Source organism: Phascolarctos cinereus, unplaced genomic scaffold (genome assembly GCF_003287225.1).
Source record: "Phascolarctos cinereus isolate Bilbo 61053 unplaced genomic scaffold, phaCin_HiC Scaffold_1;HRSCAF=81, whole genome shotgun sequence".
Lineage (NCBI taxonomy): Eukaryota > Metazoa > Chordata > Mammalia > Diprotodontia > Phascolarctidae > Phascolarctos > Phascolarctos cinereus.
In genome coordinates this window covers 15,762,328-15,782,000 of record NW_027555514.1, presented here as the reverse complement: position 1 = coordinate 15,782,000, position 19,673 = coordinate 15,762,328, and the positions used below count along the sequence as shown (strand labels likewise).

The 19,673-nt window shown below is 47.1% G+C and overlaps 1 protein-coding gene across 9 annotated transcripts in view; it reads left to right on the top strand.

Moving 5' to 3' along the window:
- Positions 1-19,673, top strand: part of OSBPL3 (oxysterol binding protein like 3) — a 146,374-nt gene that overhangs the window by 124,180 nt on the left and 2,521 nt on the right. For all 9 annotated transcript variants that reach the window (XM_020993236.2, XM_020993237.2, XM_020993240.2 and 6 more), the window contains 6 exons: positions 1,206-1,269; positions 7,277-7,355; positions 8,935-9,079; positions 12,700-12,844; positions 14,603-14,729; positions 16,991-17,113. In XM_020993236.2, coding sequence (XP_020848895.1) covers positions 1,206-1,269; positions 7,277-7,355; positions 8,935-9,079; positions 12,700-12,844; positions 14,603-14,729; positions 16,991-17,113 — 683 coding nt within the window. The remainder of the gene's footprint in view (positions 1-1,205; positions 1,270-7,276; positions 7,356-8,934; positions 9,080-12,699; positions 12,845-14,602; positions 14,730-16,990; positions 17,114-19,673) is intronic.

Below are 19,673 nucleotides of genomic sequence, written 5' to 3'. Positions count from 1 at the left end.
AAAAAGTGGGTTCCCACCTCAGACACTTACTAGCTATATGACCCTAAAAAAGACACTTTGCCTCTGTTTCACCATCTGTAAAATGGGATAGTGGTAGCTCAGACCTCACAGTGTTGTTATGAGGTTCAAATGAGTTAATTTATGTAAAGTGCTCAGATAATCTAAAAGAGAGAGGAAAGTTTCCCCACAGAACCTGACAATGGACCGTGTGTCTGGCGTCCCAGGGCGTCCAGTGAGCTAAGTTTGGAAAGGCTTCAGGGCAGTGAAGTTTTGTCTCTACGACCCACACTTGGGGGTTCAGGTCTGTCCTTGGAGACCCAAAGCCTCAGTCCTTGAGGCTCAGTGTAGGTAGGTAGGGCCCTGAGAGGATTAGGGCCTTCTCCCAGATCCCACAGCCCATCTGGATCACAGGCAAAACTCAAAGCCCGCGTCTTCCTGAATTGAAAGCTAAGACTCTGTCCACGGCACACGCTGCCTGAGCTAGTGAAGGGCACGCTCTGCTTTGGACGGGGCCAAGGAGGGCGTTGCTTTTGCTTGATTTTACATATTTATTAGAAGAGGTTTTTTCAGTCTGAAAAATGGGAGGGAGAGAAGTTACAGGCTTGTTAACCAGAAAAAATAAATTAAAGTAAAGTAGGTGCAAAGTAAGTACAGGATAGTTTCTGCCAGGGGAGAGATCCGTCTAAATTTCCGTGTAGATATTTATTGAATCATGGTCATTTTCAGTTTGCATTGTGTCCCTGATGGTGCTTAATCAGTCCTTGTTGGTGGTTAATTGGTGCTCATTTAATTAAAAATTTGCTTCTAATTTCCACCCTGTATGAGTCAGTGACAAGAGCATTGACCTAGGAGTCAGACGCCCTGAGTTCAAATCCTACTTCTGATGCTTACTACCTGTTTGACCTCAGGCAAGCCACAGCTTCTTTGGGCCTCAGCTTCCTCATCTGTAAAGTCAGGGGAGGCATTGAGAAAATGGTCCCTGAAGGCCCTTCCAGCTCCAAAGCCATAACCCTTGGACCCCTGCTCCTCACCCTGTCCACTTCTCACCATCGCCAGCACCTGGAATGCCTCACCTTGAGCTGGTCCATGCTGGTCACTCCTCCACTTAGCCGCCTCTAAAGGAAGAAGATGGTGGTCAGTCAGGGAGGTGGAGGGAAAGGAAACCGATGTGATTGAATGTCTCCTTTTCTCCTTGCATCTGCCAGGTCAGCCACCACCCGCCAATCTCAGCCTGTCATGCAGAGTCCGCAAACTTCGTATTCTGGCAAGGTAACGTGGCTTTTCTCTCGGGCTTTTCTGTTGTGTGTCACAGTGGCCAGCTCTGCAGAGCCAAAGAGCAAGGTCAAGCTGGTCGTTAACACTGCTGCAGAATGGCTGCAGGGGTTCCTTGGCCTCTCCATGGGGCGCTCCAGCAGAGACCTCCCTGGCATTGATTTTCTGTCTTAAGCAGTGTTTCCAGCTGCAGGATTTGGGAGCGTAAGAGTGTTACCTGATTGGGTGATCATTCCTCGGCTTTTATTGGGCCCCCTCTGCTTTGGCTGAGGCCTTCTTCTGTCCTCTGTGCCAGAGGCAGTGTGCTGTAGGGGTTAGCGCACTGCTGGCCTTAGTGTCAGAAAGCCTGGGTTCAAATCCTCCCCCTGCCACATGCTGAGTCTGTGGCCCAGGCAAGCCCCCAGCCTCTCTCAGTGTCCTGGGCAGCTCTCCAAGGTGATGAGCCTTTCCGATTGTCATCCAATGAGAGCTCTTCCACACCAGGATTTCCCTGCTCTAATGAAGCTACAGGCTCAAGGAGGAAAGCTTAAAACCTCTACCTGCTCCATAGAGAGTGATGAATTCTCTCATTTCCTTTTTTAATAAATTTAATAAATTTTAATAAATTTAATAAATTTTAATAAATTTAATAAATTAATTTGTTTTTAGTTTTCAACATTCACTTTTATAAGATTTTGAGTTCTAAATTCCCCCCCTCCCCTTTCTCCTTCCCCAAGACTGCATGCAATCCAATATGAGTTCTACATGTACAATCATATTAAACATATTTCCACGTTAGTCATGATGTAAAGAAGAATCAGAACAAAAGGGAAAAACCACAAGAAAGAGAAAGCAAAAATAAAAAAGAGAGCAAATAGTCATCCTTGATCTCCATTCTGACTCCATAGTTCTTTCTCTGGATTGGACAGCACTTTCCGTCATGAGACTTTGGGGAATTCTCATTTCCAAAGGCCTGCAGAGAGGAGAGAGCTCTTCATGACCCCCAAAGCAGGATCCCGTTGTGAAAAGGCTGGGATCTAATGATCAACTTAATATCTACCTGACATGCTCTCTGTGTACGAGCTCAGGCAGCTGTTTGCACCTCCTTTATTTGGAGATGGCAGAAAGCCCTTGAGCTGTTACCACAAAAAGTGCTGAGGAACAAAGAAGCCATGACTGTGCCTGGAGTCTGGGACTGGGCTGAGAGACACACTCTCCCTTGCGGCCTCATCGCTGGTCTATGCTATGCTCTGTCTCTTCCACCTGCAGACCCATTAGACTTTAGGAGATCTAAAGCCTCTAAGGCTAACTAGCAGAAGCAGGATTTGAACTCAGCTCCTGGGACTTCATGGCCAGTCCCTTGCACCACCGATCACCAGCCCTCTCTGTGTCTAGTGCTCTGTCTTTGAACTGACATTCTGGACCACCCCCCTGGGCCCATGATTATGTTCTCTTAACTGCTGAATGTGTGTGGGTCTGTCTTGGTCTCCAGGCCAAGGGCATGAGGTGAGATTGTGTCCATGGCTGCTTCTGTAATCAAAGCTCTTGACACCACCCAGAGTGGGCTTGGCTAAATGAGTGAGAGGCCAAGAGTGTTTCTGATGCAGGGTGGAGGCCCCCTTGGCCCTGTCTCTGTGTGACTGCAGACAAACACACCCTCTCACCCACACAGACCTGACCTTCGCCTTCGATCCAAAGCTTCCACTCCCAATTGAAAGGTCAGGAGCTCAGCCGTGGAGTCAGCATGTAAATTCAGACTGTGCTTTCCTTGGTCTGAGCAGCACATGTGAACTGTGCCTGGAAAGAAAAGGGGAGCCCCCAGAGACAAATGGACGGTACCCAGAGGCACTCCTGCTGTGGCTCAGCCCTGAGCAGCGGGCCTTGGAACATTTCGAAGAGTGATCTTCCTTCTGTCCGCTTCATAGGAGCAATCTTCTAGCACCTGATGCCTTCGTGAGGTCTAGCCTCTCAGCAGGATTGTTGTGAGGAGCACAAGAGACAATATTGCAAAGTGCTTAGCACGTAGTAGGTGCTTAAACATTTATTGACCAACTGGTTGGAGAGATCATTGGGCCTGGAGCCCAAAAAACCTGAGTTCAAATCCTACCTAAAACAATTAACTGGCTATATGACCCTGGGCAAGTCACTTAATTTCTATATCCGTTTTCTCATCTGTAAATTGAAGATAATAAAAGCACCTATCTCCCAGAGTAAGGGTAAGATGTTATAGTATTTTAAAGCACTTTGTAAACCTAAGAGATTATTATTGTTATTATTATTATTTTGCTCTCTAGGTCCAAACAGAAGAGGTTTAATTCCTCCTCTATGTGACAGCCCTTCAGATCCTTGATCCTGTCTTCCTTCTAGGTCTTCCTTTTTGCTGGCTAAGCATCCCTGGTTGCTTTAAGCAGTGTTCACCATCTCCAGTTCCTTAGCCATCCTTGCCTCCCTCACCTAGAGGCGCTCCATGTTGGCAGTATCCCTCTTAAATGTGACTTCCAGTACTGAACATAATCCCCTAGGTGTCCGAGATTAGGACCCTACCTCCTTCCAGACACCACACCTCCCGATGCAGTCCCAAGTCACTCTATCTTTTTGGCCAACATGGCACCTGCCGATCCAGAAGTCCCCTCGCACTTCACCCCATCTGGGAGCTGAGAGTATGGGATGAAATGACACCTCAGCTCCCTTCCAGCTGTAAGACCCAGAGTCCACTGTGACTAACTGGAATTAACTAACTTTCAAAATCTCCTGGTGTTATCCAAACGTGGATGAGGAATCTGGCCACATGGTGGTCATGCTGGTTCTGCCATTCACCTACACATCCCCTGGGGGAAGAGAGTTTGATGGCCACGCACCTCCCTCATCTTGTCTTAAGGACCAAAGGCAGTGACGATGCCCCTTCCAGGCCCAAGCCTGAGCTTCTGGTAGAAATGGCAGCAGCTGAATGGTGTAAATCAGTCAGTGAGCATTTATTATGCACCTACTATGTACCAGGCACTGAGGGTACAGAGAAGGATAGAAACAGTGCCAGCCCTCAAGGAGCTCTCATGAACAGACAAGATGTAAATAGTACAACCTGAGGGTCGGCTCTGAGGATCTGAGTTTGAGAGGTACGAGGCTTGGAACATGTGGGTTTTCTTTCATGACACATTCATTACAATAGACATCTTAAAAGGAGAACAGATGTTCCCTGAAACAGGTTTTCCTCATGACCAAATTATTCATTAGCTACCATAGTTTGGTGGAAGAAGACACTACTTCATAGCATCATAGATTTTTGAGGTGGGAAGGATCTTAGTGGCCATTCTGTCCAACCCCTTTATTTTACAGATAGGGAGACTGAGGCCCAGAGGAGCTAAATGACTTAGCCAGGGTCCCTCAAGCTGGGTTTAGAGTTAGAAGGACTCATCTAGGCCAACCTCTACATTTTACAGATGGGGAAACTGAGGCCTAAATAAGGGATCTGCTCAAGCTGGTATTCCCATACTTTGAGCTTTTCAAAGCACTTTGCACACATGATGCCAGTTGGCTCTCATAGTAACGCAGTGGAAGAAGCGCCTCACACAAGCCTGGTGATTTCATCAGTTTGGAGAACTAGTGAACAAACTCACTCTGTGATACAAACCCACCCCTGTTCTGGAACTTGCAAAGTTGATTGGGAACCTGGAGAAGTAAAATTATTTGCCCAGCTGTAAAATGGAGAAACTAATAGCACCCACCTCTCAGGGTTATTGAAAGGATCAAAGAACTAATGTTTGTAAAGGCTTAGCACAGTATCCAGGCCACGGTAGGTGCTCTGTGAATGCTCCCTTTCCTTCCCGGGGTCACACAGTCAGTATGTATCAGAGGTGGGGCTGGAATGCTGCAATGCTTCCTGACTGCAGCCAGCTCTAACCACTCTGCCATGCCGCTGTTAGGATCCGCACTTTACAAATAAGGAAGCTGGTGCTCTGAGGAGTAAAGAAACTCTGCGTTTCTTGAGAATCTTTTTACTTTAGAAAGAACAGCTCTGATTTTCTTAGACCTTCTCTCCTGGAAATATCAGCCCTTTTCTTGACATCAAATCACAGTCTTTGTAGCATCAGAAAGGAATTTCTGGCTTAAGCTTCTCACCCCCAGTTATTTAAGGTGAACAGTTCCCGTAACTAGCTCGAGTCTGCACAATTAGACCGAGACGTCAACTGGACAGCTTGGTGTGAGCTCGCTAGTTCCTGCTCTGTCTGCAAATACAAGCTTAAGAGAGCAGCTCTTGCCCCCGTGTTTCCCGGCGAGCTTCCTGTTTCACCTGATTTCCCCTTGGGCCATCTCTTCTGTGACATGTATATAATTACTTTCTGCTTCTACTTTCTGTAAAAATTCCCTTGCACCCATCCTGCTTATGTAAGCAAACCCTCTATCAAGGTTGCTGGAACATGTGTTCTGGGCTCATTGATTTCTGTTTCAATGATGCCTGTACTCTGAACACAATAAACTGGGTTTTCCCTATCTCTGTGCCATCAATTGTATGCTTGGCAGCAGCACCCATCAACAGAGCCTCAGACACGATAGGCCTGTAGGTTTTGAACTGGAGGGGCCCTGAGAGATGACCTTGTCCAACCCCTTCATTTTACGGATGTGGCATGAGGCCCTGAGTGAAGTGACTTTCCCCAAGGTCACACAAAGAAAAAATGGCAGAGCCAAGATTCCAGCCCCCACCTTCTGACTCTAAATACGGTGCACAATTTCCTCATACTAGACTTTCTTTCTCTGGGTACAGGGTTTGGTAAAGTACTACCCAAGAGGTCAGCTCCTTTCCCTCCTTTTGAGAATCTTGTCCCCTATGCTTTCCACAAGAACCTTTGGTTTTGTTGACATAGGACCTTCTCCACCCAAGCAGCCCATCGCCTGTCTGTAATCTCTGGTCACAGAGAGTTGCTGAGGCTCGGTGGCCTGACAGATTAACATCTCAGGTGAGATTCCTCCCGGGTCTTCCCAGCAGTGTGTTCAACATTTCATATCCTTCACTCCCAGCCTACAGTCTATGAAAATGAAAGCCTCACAAGTGGGTGAGGAACAGAGGCTGAACAAGTGAAAAATTGGCACTGAAAAGACTTTTAAAAAGCAGCATCGTTCTATTACTTGCACGTACACATGATAACAAGAATTAGGCTGCTTGTCCCCAGAGACTAGCCCTTTGTTTTAATGGATAAACAGCAATGCTTTTTAGTCTGCAGATTGAGTGTTTGCATTGAATAAAATGCTCCTGAAGTTGGGGAAAATTACTTAAATATTGTCCCCTGAGAGCTTGTTTGCAGCAACTTCATTTGCTCTGCAAACCAATTTTTTCTTTTTGGCCAGGCGGCTTCTCTAGAGGGACAGCCGCTCTTCCCTAATTAGTGGGAAAAGGCACGTTAATGAAATCTCTGCCTTTTGGTAATGGAAGAGAAAAGAAGAGGCATTAAGCTTTCACCAGCCCAAAGGTGACTGTAAGCAGTTGGCCAAAGGGGAATGAGGAAGCATTCTGGCCTACAGCTCCTCCCCATCAAAATCAGAATTAGGGAACATCAGAAGTAGAAGCACCTCTGGTGTGACTCCCAGTAGAATGCACGCTCCTTGAGGGCAGGGACTGTTGCATTTTTCTCCCTGGAAGAGGCCCTTCCCAGTCTCAAAGCTTAGTGCCTTCTCTCTGAGATTGCCTCCTCTTTATCGTATGTGTGTGTGTGTGTGTGTGTGTGTGTACACACAACATGTTTGTCTGGGGTATGCATTGTTTGCTTGTTGATTTCCCAACCCATAATGCAATGCCTGGCATGCAGTTGGTGCTTAATAAATACCACGTTGAATTACACAGAATTTAACTTAGTCAACCTACCATCTGAACAGCGCTCTCTCTACAACATCCTTGACAGGTCATCCCTAACCTTGACCTTTCATCTCTAGCAGCGGGCACATGGTAGGCCCTTCATAAGTACATTGATGGATTGGTTACCTTGGAGTAGGCCTCTGTCCTACTAACTGACTGACATTGGATGTCTTGTTTCAGATGTGAGATGGAAAAACAAATTCTGGGGCAAATCCATGGAAATCGTTCCAGTTGGCACAACACACGTCACCCTTCCCGCGTAAGTTCTCTGCAGAGGCCTCATGGCCCCCATTAACCCAAACTGCATGGGATCTGTGGTTGAGATTTAAGCAATTAGCTGGAAACCTTTGAAGCGACCATGAATGACTTATGTTTGCACATAAAATTCAATTCTGTTAACTATTTTGATCCGCTGGACAGATGGCTCTGATTTTGTTCATTTTCTCCACGTCCAGTTTTCTTGGCCTGGGGACTCTGCTCTGTGCTCTAGTCATTGTTCACTCGCCCCAGGCTCTTCCCTCCTGAAGGTACAGAGGACAGTAAGGCCTTTATCCAGATTTCTACTGCCTGGGAACGGCTGCCCAAGTCAATTCACCTCAATGTCAACATGTCTTATTTGAAAGAAACTGATGTTGGTCTCACAGGGATTAATGTCGTTTCAAATCATGACACAGGAGAGCTGGAAAGGCTCAGAGCTCATCTTGTCCAACCTGCCGAGGCCGGGGGGGAGGAAAGAAGATGGCACGTCTGGGACAAAGGAGCTGGGTGGTAAAGTGGAAGACATGAGTTCAGATTGGGCCTCAGCTGCTTCCTCCTGAGTGACCTTGGGCAAGTCACTCAGTCAGTGCCTTTGTTTCTTCATCTATCCAACTGCAACAGGAAGGGGGTTTCCTCCCTGGGAGCTCCCTTGCACTGATGAAGTCGTGGGTCCAGACAAAACCAAAACCAAAGCGTCTTCTCCTCTAAAGAGGTGGCGTTTCCCTTGGGGAGTAGACCATGTGCTCACAGGAGTGAAGGAGTGAAGGGCTGAACAGATAATAAGTACACAGCCCATGGTGTATGCAGATTCACTGAAGAGGCAGTGAAGACCAGCATCTCTGGGGAGGGCCTCTGGGCTGTGACGCCTAAGCTCTGCTCTGCAAAAAGCTTTTGTCAATCAATCTATAATCAATTAAAATTATTAATAACAAAATAAAAGCTAGCACTTATATAGCACTTTAAAGTTTATAAAGTGCTCTATAGATATCTCCTTTAATCCTCACAACAGCCTGGGGGGTAGGTGCTATTACTATCTCCATTTTACATAGAGGGAAACTGAGGGTTAGTGACTTGACCAAGGTCACACAGAATATAAGGCAGGATTTGAACTTGGGTCTTCCATTGTCCTTTAGTTGTTTTTCAGTCATGTCCCACTCTCTGTGACCCCATTTGGGATTTTCTTAGGAAAGATATCAGAGTGGTTTGCCATTTCCTTCAGCTCATTTTAAAAGATGAGAAAACTGAGGCAAACACAGCGACTTGCCCAGCATCATGCAGCTAGTAAGTGCCTGAGGCCAGATTTGAACTCAGGAAGGTGGGTCTTCCAGTGCTCCATCCACTGTGACAGCTAGGTGTCCTATGTCTTCTAGCCATCTCTCATAATCAACTGTGTGCCAGGCACTGGGGATGCAGAAACAGAAGTGGAATGGTCCTACCGTAATTCTGTGTGTTTCTTCCTTGTCAAGGAAAGTACATCAGGGTTTGTTGGTGGGCCCATCGATAAGGTCATTCTGGTTATTATTTTCATTTGTCCTTCTCGATTTTGGAAAGCCTTCTTCCTCACCCTCATTTCCCCTCAGCTTTGGCGATCATTTCGAGTGGAACAAAGTGACCTCTTGCATTCACAACATCCTGAGTGGCCAGAGATGGATCGAACACTATGGTGAAATCATCATTAAGAATCTAAATGAAGATTCCTGCCACTGCAAAGTGAACTTTATCAAGGTACCTGGGGAAGGAGGTGGCCAGGCTGGGGTGGGAGGGCAGAATTAGGCATCGGGCTTTTTGCTCTGCTGCCCTTTCCACTGTCCCATGGTACTTCTGCCTCTCCCAGGCTCCGGGGCTCCTGGTACTCCCTTGCTCTCTTCCCTCTCCAAATTTATTCTGAAGAACTCATCCATACTGAGGAGGAGCAAACTAATAACGGCTCAAAATGTTCCTGTTTCCTGGGTCATTTTCATTTTTCTCAGGGATCAGCAACCTTGAAGGCATGGAGCTGGAGCTGGGAAGTTTGGGGAGGCAGCCCCTGGGGACGGTTTGTTTCCTTGGGGGAGGGGAGGGAGGGTTGAGAGAAGGGGATCAGGTCCCTCCTGGCAGCCTTAAAGTCAAACCACAATGGCGTTTGTTGGACTGGCCATGGTCTTGCTTTTCAGATACAAGAGAATGACTGAGTAGGATTGCAGGATCATAAATAGTGAACTGGAAGGAATTTGAGAAGTCATTTAGGCCAAGCTTCAGAGTCAGGATTCAGACACAGGTCCTAGGACTGCAGATCCAGGCTCTTCCCACTGCACCACCCTGCCTGTGAAAGTCTGACAAGTGACGTGGTCCAGGGCTGCCTGGGAGTGGGATATCAGTGAAGTCGCACCCCCGCCACCCTGAATTTCACTGGAGACATTTTCCTTCACTCTGAGCAGCCAATTTGTAGAATTGCAGATTACATACACAAAGAGGATGTTGGGATTCGAGTGTGGTCCCAGGAGCACCGACTGACCTTGGAGTCATAGACTGGGACTGGAGTCATGACCCCAGCACTTACTAGCATCACTCCATCTCTGTGAGCCTCAGTTTTCCCATCTCTACATTGGGGATAATACTGGTACCGCCTGCCTGCCCAGGTTGTTGTGAGGAAAGTCCTTGTAAAACTTAAAGTGATCAGGAAACCAGAGTAGTTATGGTTCTTACTCTCCATTTAATAAGGAAGTCAGAAAAGAGAGGAATAGGTTCTACCTCAAAGAGTTCATAATCCAGCCTCAAACACTTACTACCTGTACAACTCTGCACAACTCACTTACCTGCTCTCAGCCTCAGTTTCCTTATCTGTAAAATGGGGATGATAACAGGGTAGCATACACTTTACAGTATGTAAAATGCTTTGCAGACCTTAGGCACTTTATAAGTGTCAGCCCTTTCAAGGGCTCTGTCTTTCAAAGATGGGTGTTGAACCCAGCCCCTTTTATAGCTTGCCTAGATTTTAGTTATTCATACTAAAGGCTTGATGACTACTTGTTGCAATATCATACCCAAATCTTCAAAGGCTGAAATTGGATTCCTGATCCTTCCTTCAGAGGATCCAGTGAAGGACCTGGGAAAATGCAGAGGCCATGCACTGCTTGAAACTCCAAGTGCTACAAAGGTGGTCCCATGGGAGAAGGGTTAGATTTATCCTATGTGGCAGAACTCCCCTCTCTAGGAACAGGGGCTGGAGGTGACAAAGAGGCAGATTTAGGTCAGAAGTAAGGTCAAGCTTCCTCGGAGTCAGAGCTATCCAAAGCTGGCACTGACTGCCTCATAAGGTAGTGAGATCCCCATCGATGGAAGTGTTCAAGTGGCAAATGGATGACCACATGGAGGGTATCTCATAGAAAGGATCTTGGTTCAGAGGGCTTGGTTGGTCCATTTTAGCTCTGAGAATCTTGGATTCAGTGCCTTGAAGAAGAAGTCATTACTCAAAATAGCCTTTATATGCCCTTCTGCTGTTGGTCTGTTCCAGAACCCAGGGCTTAGAAATCCAAAGGTACACACTGCGTTCAGTTGAAGACAGTACTGATGATGTAGGGGAGCCAGGTAAGGCTAAATTTGGGAAATAGGCTGCTAAAGAGTTAGCACCCTCTGCTGGCACAACTCAGGCATTGCACACGAGTACTTTTCTCGGAGCTTTGAGATGTCACCTGGCCACAGAGAAATCAGTACAGGGAAAGTTAACTTTCTTCTCAGCAAAGACCTGGGTGGTTTGTCTTTGTTTTAGGGGAATAAATAAGAAAAGCCATTGAAATCCAGAGAAGAGCCTTAAGTACTATATAAAGATAGTATTGTGATTATCACATCACCATTAGTTTACAAAAGATTGGAAATTTCATGTAGAAAGAAAATTCAGATTTTAAGCTTTTTAACACTGCAGTCTCCTCATCCTCTGATTTGTCTCATGGGAGCAGAAGAGGGCAGTAGAAAAGCTATAAACAGACACTGCTTCACCAAACAATAGAAAAGGCTGATAACAAATACCTACCATAGGGTTTGTCAAATGTAACTGACAGTGGGTTACTTCTGAGCGAAGCCTATTTAATCCCTGTGATCCGAGAAGAGAATCGTAGGTGATACCGGGGGCACAGCCTCATAGAACAGTATTTCAATAAAGCAGCATCATAGGGATTTGTTTTGGAAGATAGAAGGATTTATGATACAATTCAGGACCAGGTCATCATCACCAGGAATTATAGAAGGGTTATGTTGAAGGAGCCCAGACTTAATGATCAATGTTTATCGTGCAAGGAAACAGTAGAAATCATGCAACTTATCTGCAGAAATTTAGCACCTGCTGAATACCTGGCAAGACACAACCTGGGGGTTGCACTCTATATGGGGGTAAATAGGTGGCACAGTGGATAGAGCACTGGCTGTGGAGTCAGGAGGACCTGAGTTCAAATCTGGCCTCAGACACTTGACACTTACTAGCTATGTGACCCTGGGCAAGCCACTTAACCCCATTGCCTAGCCCCCTCCCCCCAAATAGTCTTTATATATAGAAGCATAGAAGCAAACAGTCTCTCATGGACTGACACGAGATAAAACCCCCCTACTGCAAATATAGACCTCCAAATGTCTTTGAGAAGTTATCCAGGGACAGCTACGTGGCTCGGTGGATAGAGCACTGGCCCTGGATTCAGGAGGACCTGAGTTCAAATCCAGCCTCAGACGCATAACTCTAGCTGTGTGACCCTGGGCAAGTCACTTAACCTCATTGCCTAGCCAAAACAAAAAACAAACAAACAAACAAACAAAAGCAGAAGTTATCCAATCAACTGCCTTAGAATTGGACCATTGTTGTAGATCAGGCTGTTGCCCAAAATTGCCTACATGTAGACCTGATGCATTTTGAATAGATGTTGCCATCTTGAACACTCAGTCTCCAAGCCATGTGGAACAAAAAGCTTCCAAAATATAGAGAAGAATATCCAAATCATGTGGGAACAGGGTAAGTTGCATTTTGTCTCCATCATCCTCTGCGATGGAGTTGTCCCTAGGACACTTGCAGAGGATAGGCTGACATCCCAGGAATTTTATTCAACTACATAAAGCAGTTATAGCATGCAATAGTCTATAGAACTTACAAATAAAATCATCGTGGCAGGAGAGTACTTTGTCTTAGGAGCCTTTCCAGCTGAAGTCCAAAATCGGCAAGAGGACAAGAATGAGATGGCGATTAGGACAATGATGAGGACAGTGATGGCAGCGGCTAGACACACAGAAGATTCTGTGTCCCAAAGTCTGGAAGAGTCTCACTGTTAAAGTAACTCCCTAAGTCACTGTGAAGTGGTGGGTGACCTGTCTCCTCTGCCTTCTAGGCCAAATACTGGAGCACCAATTCCCATGAGATCGAGGGCACCGTCTTTGACAAAGGCGGCAAAGCCGTGCGCCGTCTCTTTGGGAAGTGGCATGAGAGCATCTACAGCGGCACGCGGTCCTCATCGACGTGCATCTGGAGAGCGCGTGAGTATGGGGACTGCCCAGGCATGGATGGGAGGTGGGAAGTCGTCAGTGACCGGGCTCTCTCTAGGGGACGCTTCACTGGGGTTTCCCTCAGCCCGAGCTCCTTGTGAATACTGGCATCTGGCCGCAGGACCCAGCCCTTGGCTCAGTCTGGCAAGGAAGCTTTTAATCCACACACATTATTGTGGCCTCTGGTGCTCATAGCACAATGTAAAACCAAGCAGGAAGGGAAAAAGAGCTAAAGGCAGTGAGTCTGGGCCTTTGGAGGAAGCTGTTCCCAACCACCCAAGGGAGCCTTTGGGCAACTCCTTTCCCCTGTCTGGTCAGCAGTTTGCTAATCTGTAAAATGGGGATAATAATCCTTGCACTAACTTCCTTCTAGGCTTGTGATGAGGTAGTATAGGAGAGCAGTGAATTCAGAAAAGTAGACAACCTGAATTCAGGTTCTAAATGTAAATAATGTAAATCTTACTTCCATTGGGAACTCAGGAATGTCACAATGAAAGATGTCTGAGCCTGGAGTTAAAGGGACCTAGGTTTGAATCACTTTACTATGGGCTGCAGTTTCCCCAGCTGTACAATGAGGAGCTTGGACTTGAGAACCTCTGATATCCTATTTGTCGAGTACTCTAGAACTGTTGGCTGTAATTCACATTACTGCTGATGCTTTTCTGGTTCTGACCATCTAGGACTCAGTAATGGAATGACCTTTAAGACCCCCTCTAACGGGCTGGTGCTCCAACCTCTGCTCACTGAGTCAAAGGGCACCCAGTCCCATGGGCTCTGATGCCAAACAGAGGAACTCGTGTTTGACCGGGAGGTGGCTTGAGCAGGGCAGTGACTGATTTCATTTTTTCCTTTTGTTTTTAGTTACTGACATTTACGTACTACTTTAAGGTTTACAAAGCACTTTATAAATATTATTTCGTTTTATCTTCATAATAACCCAGGGAGGCAGGAGATATTATTAGCTTCATTTCACAGATGAGGAAACTGAGACAGATGGAGGTTAAGTGACCTGCTCAGGGTCACACAGCCAGCGGGTATCTGAGGTGGGGTTAGAACGGAGGTCTTCCTCACTCCTATGTCCATCACACCGTCCACCGTATCTCATAGCTTCCTATTCAGCCCTAGAGCCGTAAGGGTCTCAGAGGCTATTTGGTGTACTTCCCCTCATTTTACAGATAAGGAAACTGAGGCCCAAGAAGGGTAAGTGACATGCCCAAGGCCCAAACTGGGAATAGGGTGCAGCCCACTTAACACCCGCCACATTATGTGTGTTAATTGTAGGTGTGACAGAGGAAGGGAAAAGAGGTCTGACAGATTTCAAAGCCCTGAGGTCGACACTGGGGGAATCTCTGCCGAGTGAGAAGGGGGAAAAAACAATCACAGGATTTTTTTTAAAAGCAAGTTTCTTATAACAGTACAGTTCAGGAGCACGTAATCACTTAGCGTGAAGCCCAGTGGAGTTGCAGAAATTGGACGCTAGTCTTTGCACTCAGGCCCCTCAATCTCAAGTTTTAAGTGAGTGTCTAGACTTCACAGTCACCTGAGGCCAAGCTGGGCAGACAGGGGAAAAGCCAGGGGGAGAGTGATATGCCCTGGTCCCTTCTGCTGGAACGGTTTAATAGATTGGAAGCAAAATGATACTGAGATCAGAGAAGAGCAGGTAGGGGGTCAGGGAAAGTGTGTAGGGAAAAATGAACAAGAGACCTGGGGGAGTGGGAGGCAGGCACCAATACCTGTGCTTCTTTGCAGACCCCATGCCCAAAGGGCATGAGCAGTATTACGGCTTCACCCAGTTTGCCCTGGAGCTGAATGAGCTGGATCCACAGACCAAACCATACCTCCCTGCGACGGACACACGGTTCCGGCCGGACCAAAGGTAATGTTCTCCTGCTCCCCGTGGGCTCCGAGCACCTGGCACAAGATGCCTCCCTCAGCCCACAGGGGAGGCAAGGAGGTGGATGCTGAGGCTAACCAGAGGAAGCCACATCGCTCACTGTGGTGTCCCTGACGCACAGCCACCGGGCATTTGGAGGCTGCTGCTGATCCCGTGGAAAGAGCCCTGGATTTGGAATCAAAGGAACTAGCTTAGGATTCAGACTGTGCTTATATCACCCTGGCAGGTCACCTAACTCAGTTTCCTCCCCTGTAAAATGGGGGGTTGGATTTGACCGCCTCTAAGGGCCCTTCCAGTGTGAGCCCACTCCCCCAAAGAAGTCCCTGACGCTTCTGGAGGGCTCGATTATTAGCAAGCTCTTCCTGACGTTGAATCTGAATTTTCCTGTGTACATTGTCTGCCTGTTGCTCCTAGCTCTGCCCTCTGGGGCCGGGCAGAACAAACCGAATCCTCTTCCATCTGACAGACTTTCAGGCACTGGCAGAGGCTTCCATGTCCTCCCAAGTCTTCTCTTCCCCAGCGTCCCCAGTTCCCTCAGGTCGCATTGTGCCCACGAGGCCACGTCTGTGGTTATCTAGCTGTCCTCCTCTGAATGGTCTCCTGTTGATCCATCACCCTCCTACTGAGGAAACACCCCACTCTCAATGCAGGTGCCCAGATCTAGTGGTAACAGATGAAACACCTCTCATTGCTATGGCACTTCATGGCTGCCAAGTCTCTCTCTTTACAGAGCCCCTATGAGGGTGGAGAACAAGTGTGATTATCCGATTTTACCAATGAGAAAACTGAGACCCAAAAAGATTAAGCAAATTGCCCACACAGTAAGTGTCAGAGGCAGGATTGGATACTAAGACCCCGTCTAACACTAGACTCATTGCCACAGCCTGCCGCCATCTTGAACACTGTGAGAGGCTGGAACTCATGTGCTTAATCATTCCAATGCCTAACACTCAAGGATATCCACTCGGTTCATTTATTCATTCAAAGTTAGTAACCACTGTCTGCATGAGACAAGGCCAAAAAAAGACAAAAAATTAAAAATCCGCTCCCTTAAAGTACTTACCATCTACTCCAAGTAAAGTAGATATCTCCATTGACAAAGAACCCATTGTTAACATTATGGGCCCAGGCCCAGGCCTTGCACAGAGTTGCCCACGGCTTGGGGGCCGTAGGTTATAACCCCACAGGTCATCTTGTCCAAGCTCTCATCTTACTGATACGATGACCAAAGCCAGACAAGTGCTGTGTCTTCCCCAGGGTCACAAAGGTAGTAAGTAGCAGAGCCGGGCGTCAACCCCACGTTCTCTGACTCCAAGTTCGGAGCTCTTCCCACTATGTAACACTGCCACCCAGGGCCTGGCTTCACGTCCATATTCAGCAGGTACCTGAGTGACCTTGGACAAGTCTCTTAACCTCTGAGGGCCTCAGTTCCTCCATTCTGTCAAATGGGCCAGATGGTGTATCAGGTCTCTTCTGGCACAAGATTTTGGATCTCACGTGGTCCTTAGTGATCCCAGATTCTTCTTCCCTGGTGCCATGAAGGCTTTTCATTATATGCTTAGGAGGGCATAATGCATTAGAGCCATAGATGGCTATGATTACAAGGAATCTGAGAAATTTAATTCTCACCATTTACAGAGTTCACAGAAAACCGAGGCCCAGAGAAAACCAGGCCCCCCAGATATAAGCAATTGTGTGAGTGTCATCCTGGCTTCTGAACCCAACGTCATGGCCTTGGCAAGTCCCTTAACCATTAAGTGCCTTGGTTTTTCATCTATGAAACGGGTATAATCATACCTCCCCTTCTTAGCTCACAAAGTAAAGATTAAAATGACCTTTAATCTTATTTCCAGCTTGAGACCTATGGTCCTGTGTGCCCCTAAATTAGTATTCTTGCTACCACTGTGACTTCTAGTTTATTCACAGTGTAAATAAGGGCACTTTGGAAAGTCCAGCTGGCCATATGGATTTAAGGCATTTCATGCAATGTTGCACAAGCCCCCCTGAAGAGGGAAACTGAGGCCCTTGGCTCTAGCGTCGTGTCTACCTTTTACTCTCTGCATCTCCTCCTCTACCCCTCAGAGCCTTCATTTCCTCATCAGTCAGATGGGAATATCAATCCTTGAGCTCCTCTCCTCCCTCCCTGGGTCGTGGTGCAGACACCAAGGCACCAGATGTACCTAGGAGCTACATATGACCAAAAGGTCAAGGCTGTCCCTGAGCTGATGGTCCTCTCTGTCCAGGTTTTTAGAAGAAGGGAACATAGAAGAAGCAGAAACACAGAAGCAGAGGATCGAGCAGCTGCAGAGGGAGCGACGGCGGGTCATGGAAGAGAATAACTTGGAGCATCAGCCTCGGTTTTTCAGGTATGCTTGTCACCCTCTGGTAGGCCAGTACTGCCATTGAGAATATGGCGGAGCTGCTGGAGGCACCGGGGATAGAGGCAGCTTCTGGGACTGGAGCTGTGATGGCTTTGGTACAAGGAACTCCAAGGTGAAGAAACTCCCATGATCAGTGCAGGCCAGCAGTGTCTTAGCCACTGGGTTGCCTAGAGCTCTGAGTGGACCAGTGGCTCGCCTAGCCATAGGACTTGAACCCGTCTCCCCAGCTTCGAGACCCACTCTCTCTACACTGCACATCATTGGCCTGGGATTATGAAAATAAGAACCAAACAATCCCTGTCCTCGCAAAGCTTTCCCTTCACCGGGAGGGAACGACACGGACACATTGTCATTTGGGTCACGTAACCTTAATTCTTCTGAAATTTCCACATTCCAAAGCATTTTGGGGAGGATTTTTGTGTTGAGAAGATGGATCTTCGCACAAGGGAGTAGCTTCTAATTACCAAAGCACTTTGATGTTTTCCAATCCGCAAATATTTATTAAGTTCCTCTTATGCTCCAGGCACTGGATGAAGCCCCAGGAATGCAGACAGGAAGATGAGACAATCCTTGTTCACAAAGAGCTAGGCAGCAGTTAAACAGATAGGGTGCTCCCAAAACTCAGTGCGGGTGCAGCTTTGATAGCCTACTAGGAGACAGTTAAACACAAGGCAGTCTGGGAGGCTGGGCACCAGCCATTGGGGAGATCAGGAAAGGCTTCATGCAGAAGGAGGGACTTGAGTTTGGTTTGAAGGAAGAGGTATTCCGTGAGAAAGGAGTATATTCCAGGCATGGGGGAGGCCAGTGAAAAGGCACAAGGATGAAAGGTGGCATTTTGTGTATGACCAATACCCAGTTTGGCTGGATTGTAACGGGGTGGGTAGAGGGCAATAATGTCCAATGAGGCTGGAAAGATAAGTTGGGGCCAGGTTGTGAAGAGCTGTAAAAGTGAAATTGGATGGCTCATATTTGATCCTAGAGGGGCACTGGGCAGTTAGGTGGCACAGTGGATAGAACACTGGGCCTAGAGTCAGGAAGACCTGAGTTCAAATCTGGCCTCAGACACTTACTAGCTCTGTGACCCTGGGCAAGTCACTTAACCATGTTTGCGTCAGTTTCCTTATGTATAAAATGGGCTGGAGAAGGAAATGGCAAACCACTGCAGTATCTTTGCCAAGAAAACCCCAAATTGGGTTACGAAGAGTCATACACAATTTAAATGACTAAACAAGAAATGAGGAGCTCCTAGATTGAGTAAGGGAGTGACGTAGCCAGAAAACTGAAGAAAACTCAGTCAATCTTTCAGCAATATCAACAACGCATTTACTTTTACTGGTCTGGCAGAGGAGACATTTCAAAGCAAAGTGTGACTTTGGGCAAGTCATTTCCCCTCCAAAAGCCTCAGTTTCCTCATCTGTAAAATGAGGAGGTTAGATTAGAGAGCATCTGAGGCATGTTCCAGCCCTAGATCTAAGGACCTACGAAGGGCCTTTGGTGAAATAGCTCAATTAGAAAAGGAACAGTAGAACGTTCCCGCAACAAACCCAGGGAACATTGTCCCACAGACATGTCATCTCTGAGAAGAAACCTTATCCTTTCCCTGAGAATATACCTAATGGGATACATAGTGCCTCTGATATCATATGCCTTGCACATGGTAGGCATTTAATAAATGTTGCTAGGATGCACTTGTAAAGGGACGTGTACATAGGACACATGTATAGACAGGCTACTCACGGAGTGACCACTCCTTAATCTTTGCTACAGAGCTTCTGGTGTCTTTGGGGGTGTTTGTGCTGCTTCCATGGGGCCTGTCCCCTGCTGGCCATGTTGAGTGGTCTCTACCATGTGCTGTCTCTGTCCATGGTTTTGTTTTCTGGTCACAGCTGGGTGCAGCTGCATTGGGCACATCAGTGCTGCTGCCCATTGACGGGACACAGGCTACGTGGGTATGGAGCCTTCCAGGTACCAGCTTCTGGGCTTTGCCTGGAGCCCTCAGAACAAGCTTGATTCTCATCTCCTAAGGGGCAGTGACTAAAAAGTCTTTCCCTGATATGGACAGCATTTAAACACAGCTACAGGCTTTGGGTTATCACACACAGCTAAGGTTATTAATAAAACAGGAAGGAGTGCCCCAGACTTCCATTATAGGTTTTTTCCCCTTTAATTCCATGTCAGGGATTGAATCACAGTTTGTTGTCCCAGAATTATATGATTTAAGGGTAGAAATTCCCCAGATCCTCTGAGTTTGGCATGCAAGTGAATTTGAGGTAGAACCAAAGCTAAGGGAAGGAGAGGACATCATTGTCTTTCTCGCCCCTGCTCCACATTTCTACCTTTATCACACACACATGTGGGCAGCCCAGACTCTGGGCCATCACAAACATACTCAGGGCTGTAGTCAGTGCGGACTGATTCTGCTTATCTCACTTTATATCCTTTCATATGTATTTGTCATATAAATTCATGTGTTATCCCCAAGGTCTAACACAGCGTCAGACACATGGTAGACGCTTAATAAATTCTTGGTGATTGAGCCCTTGTG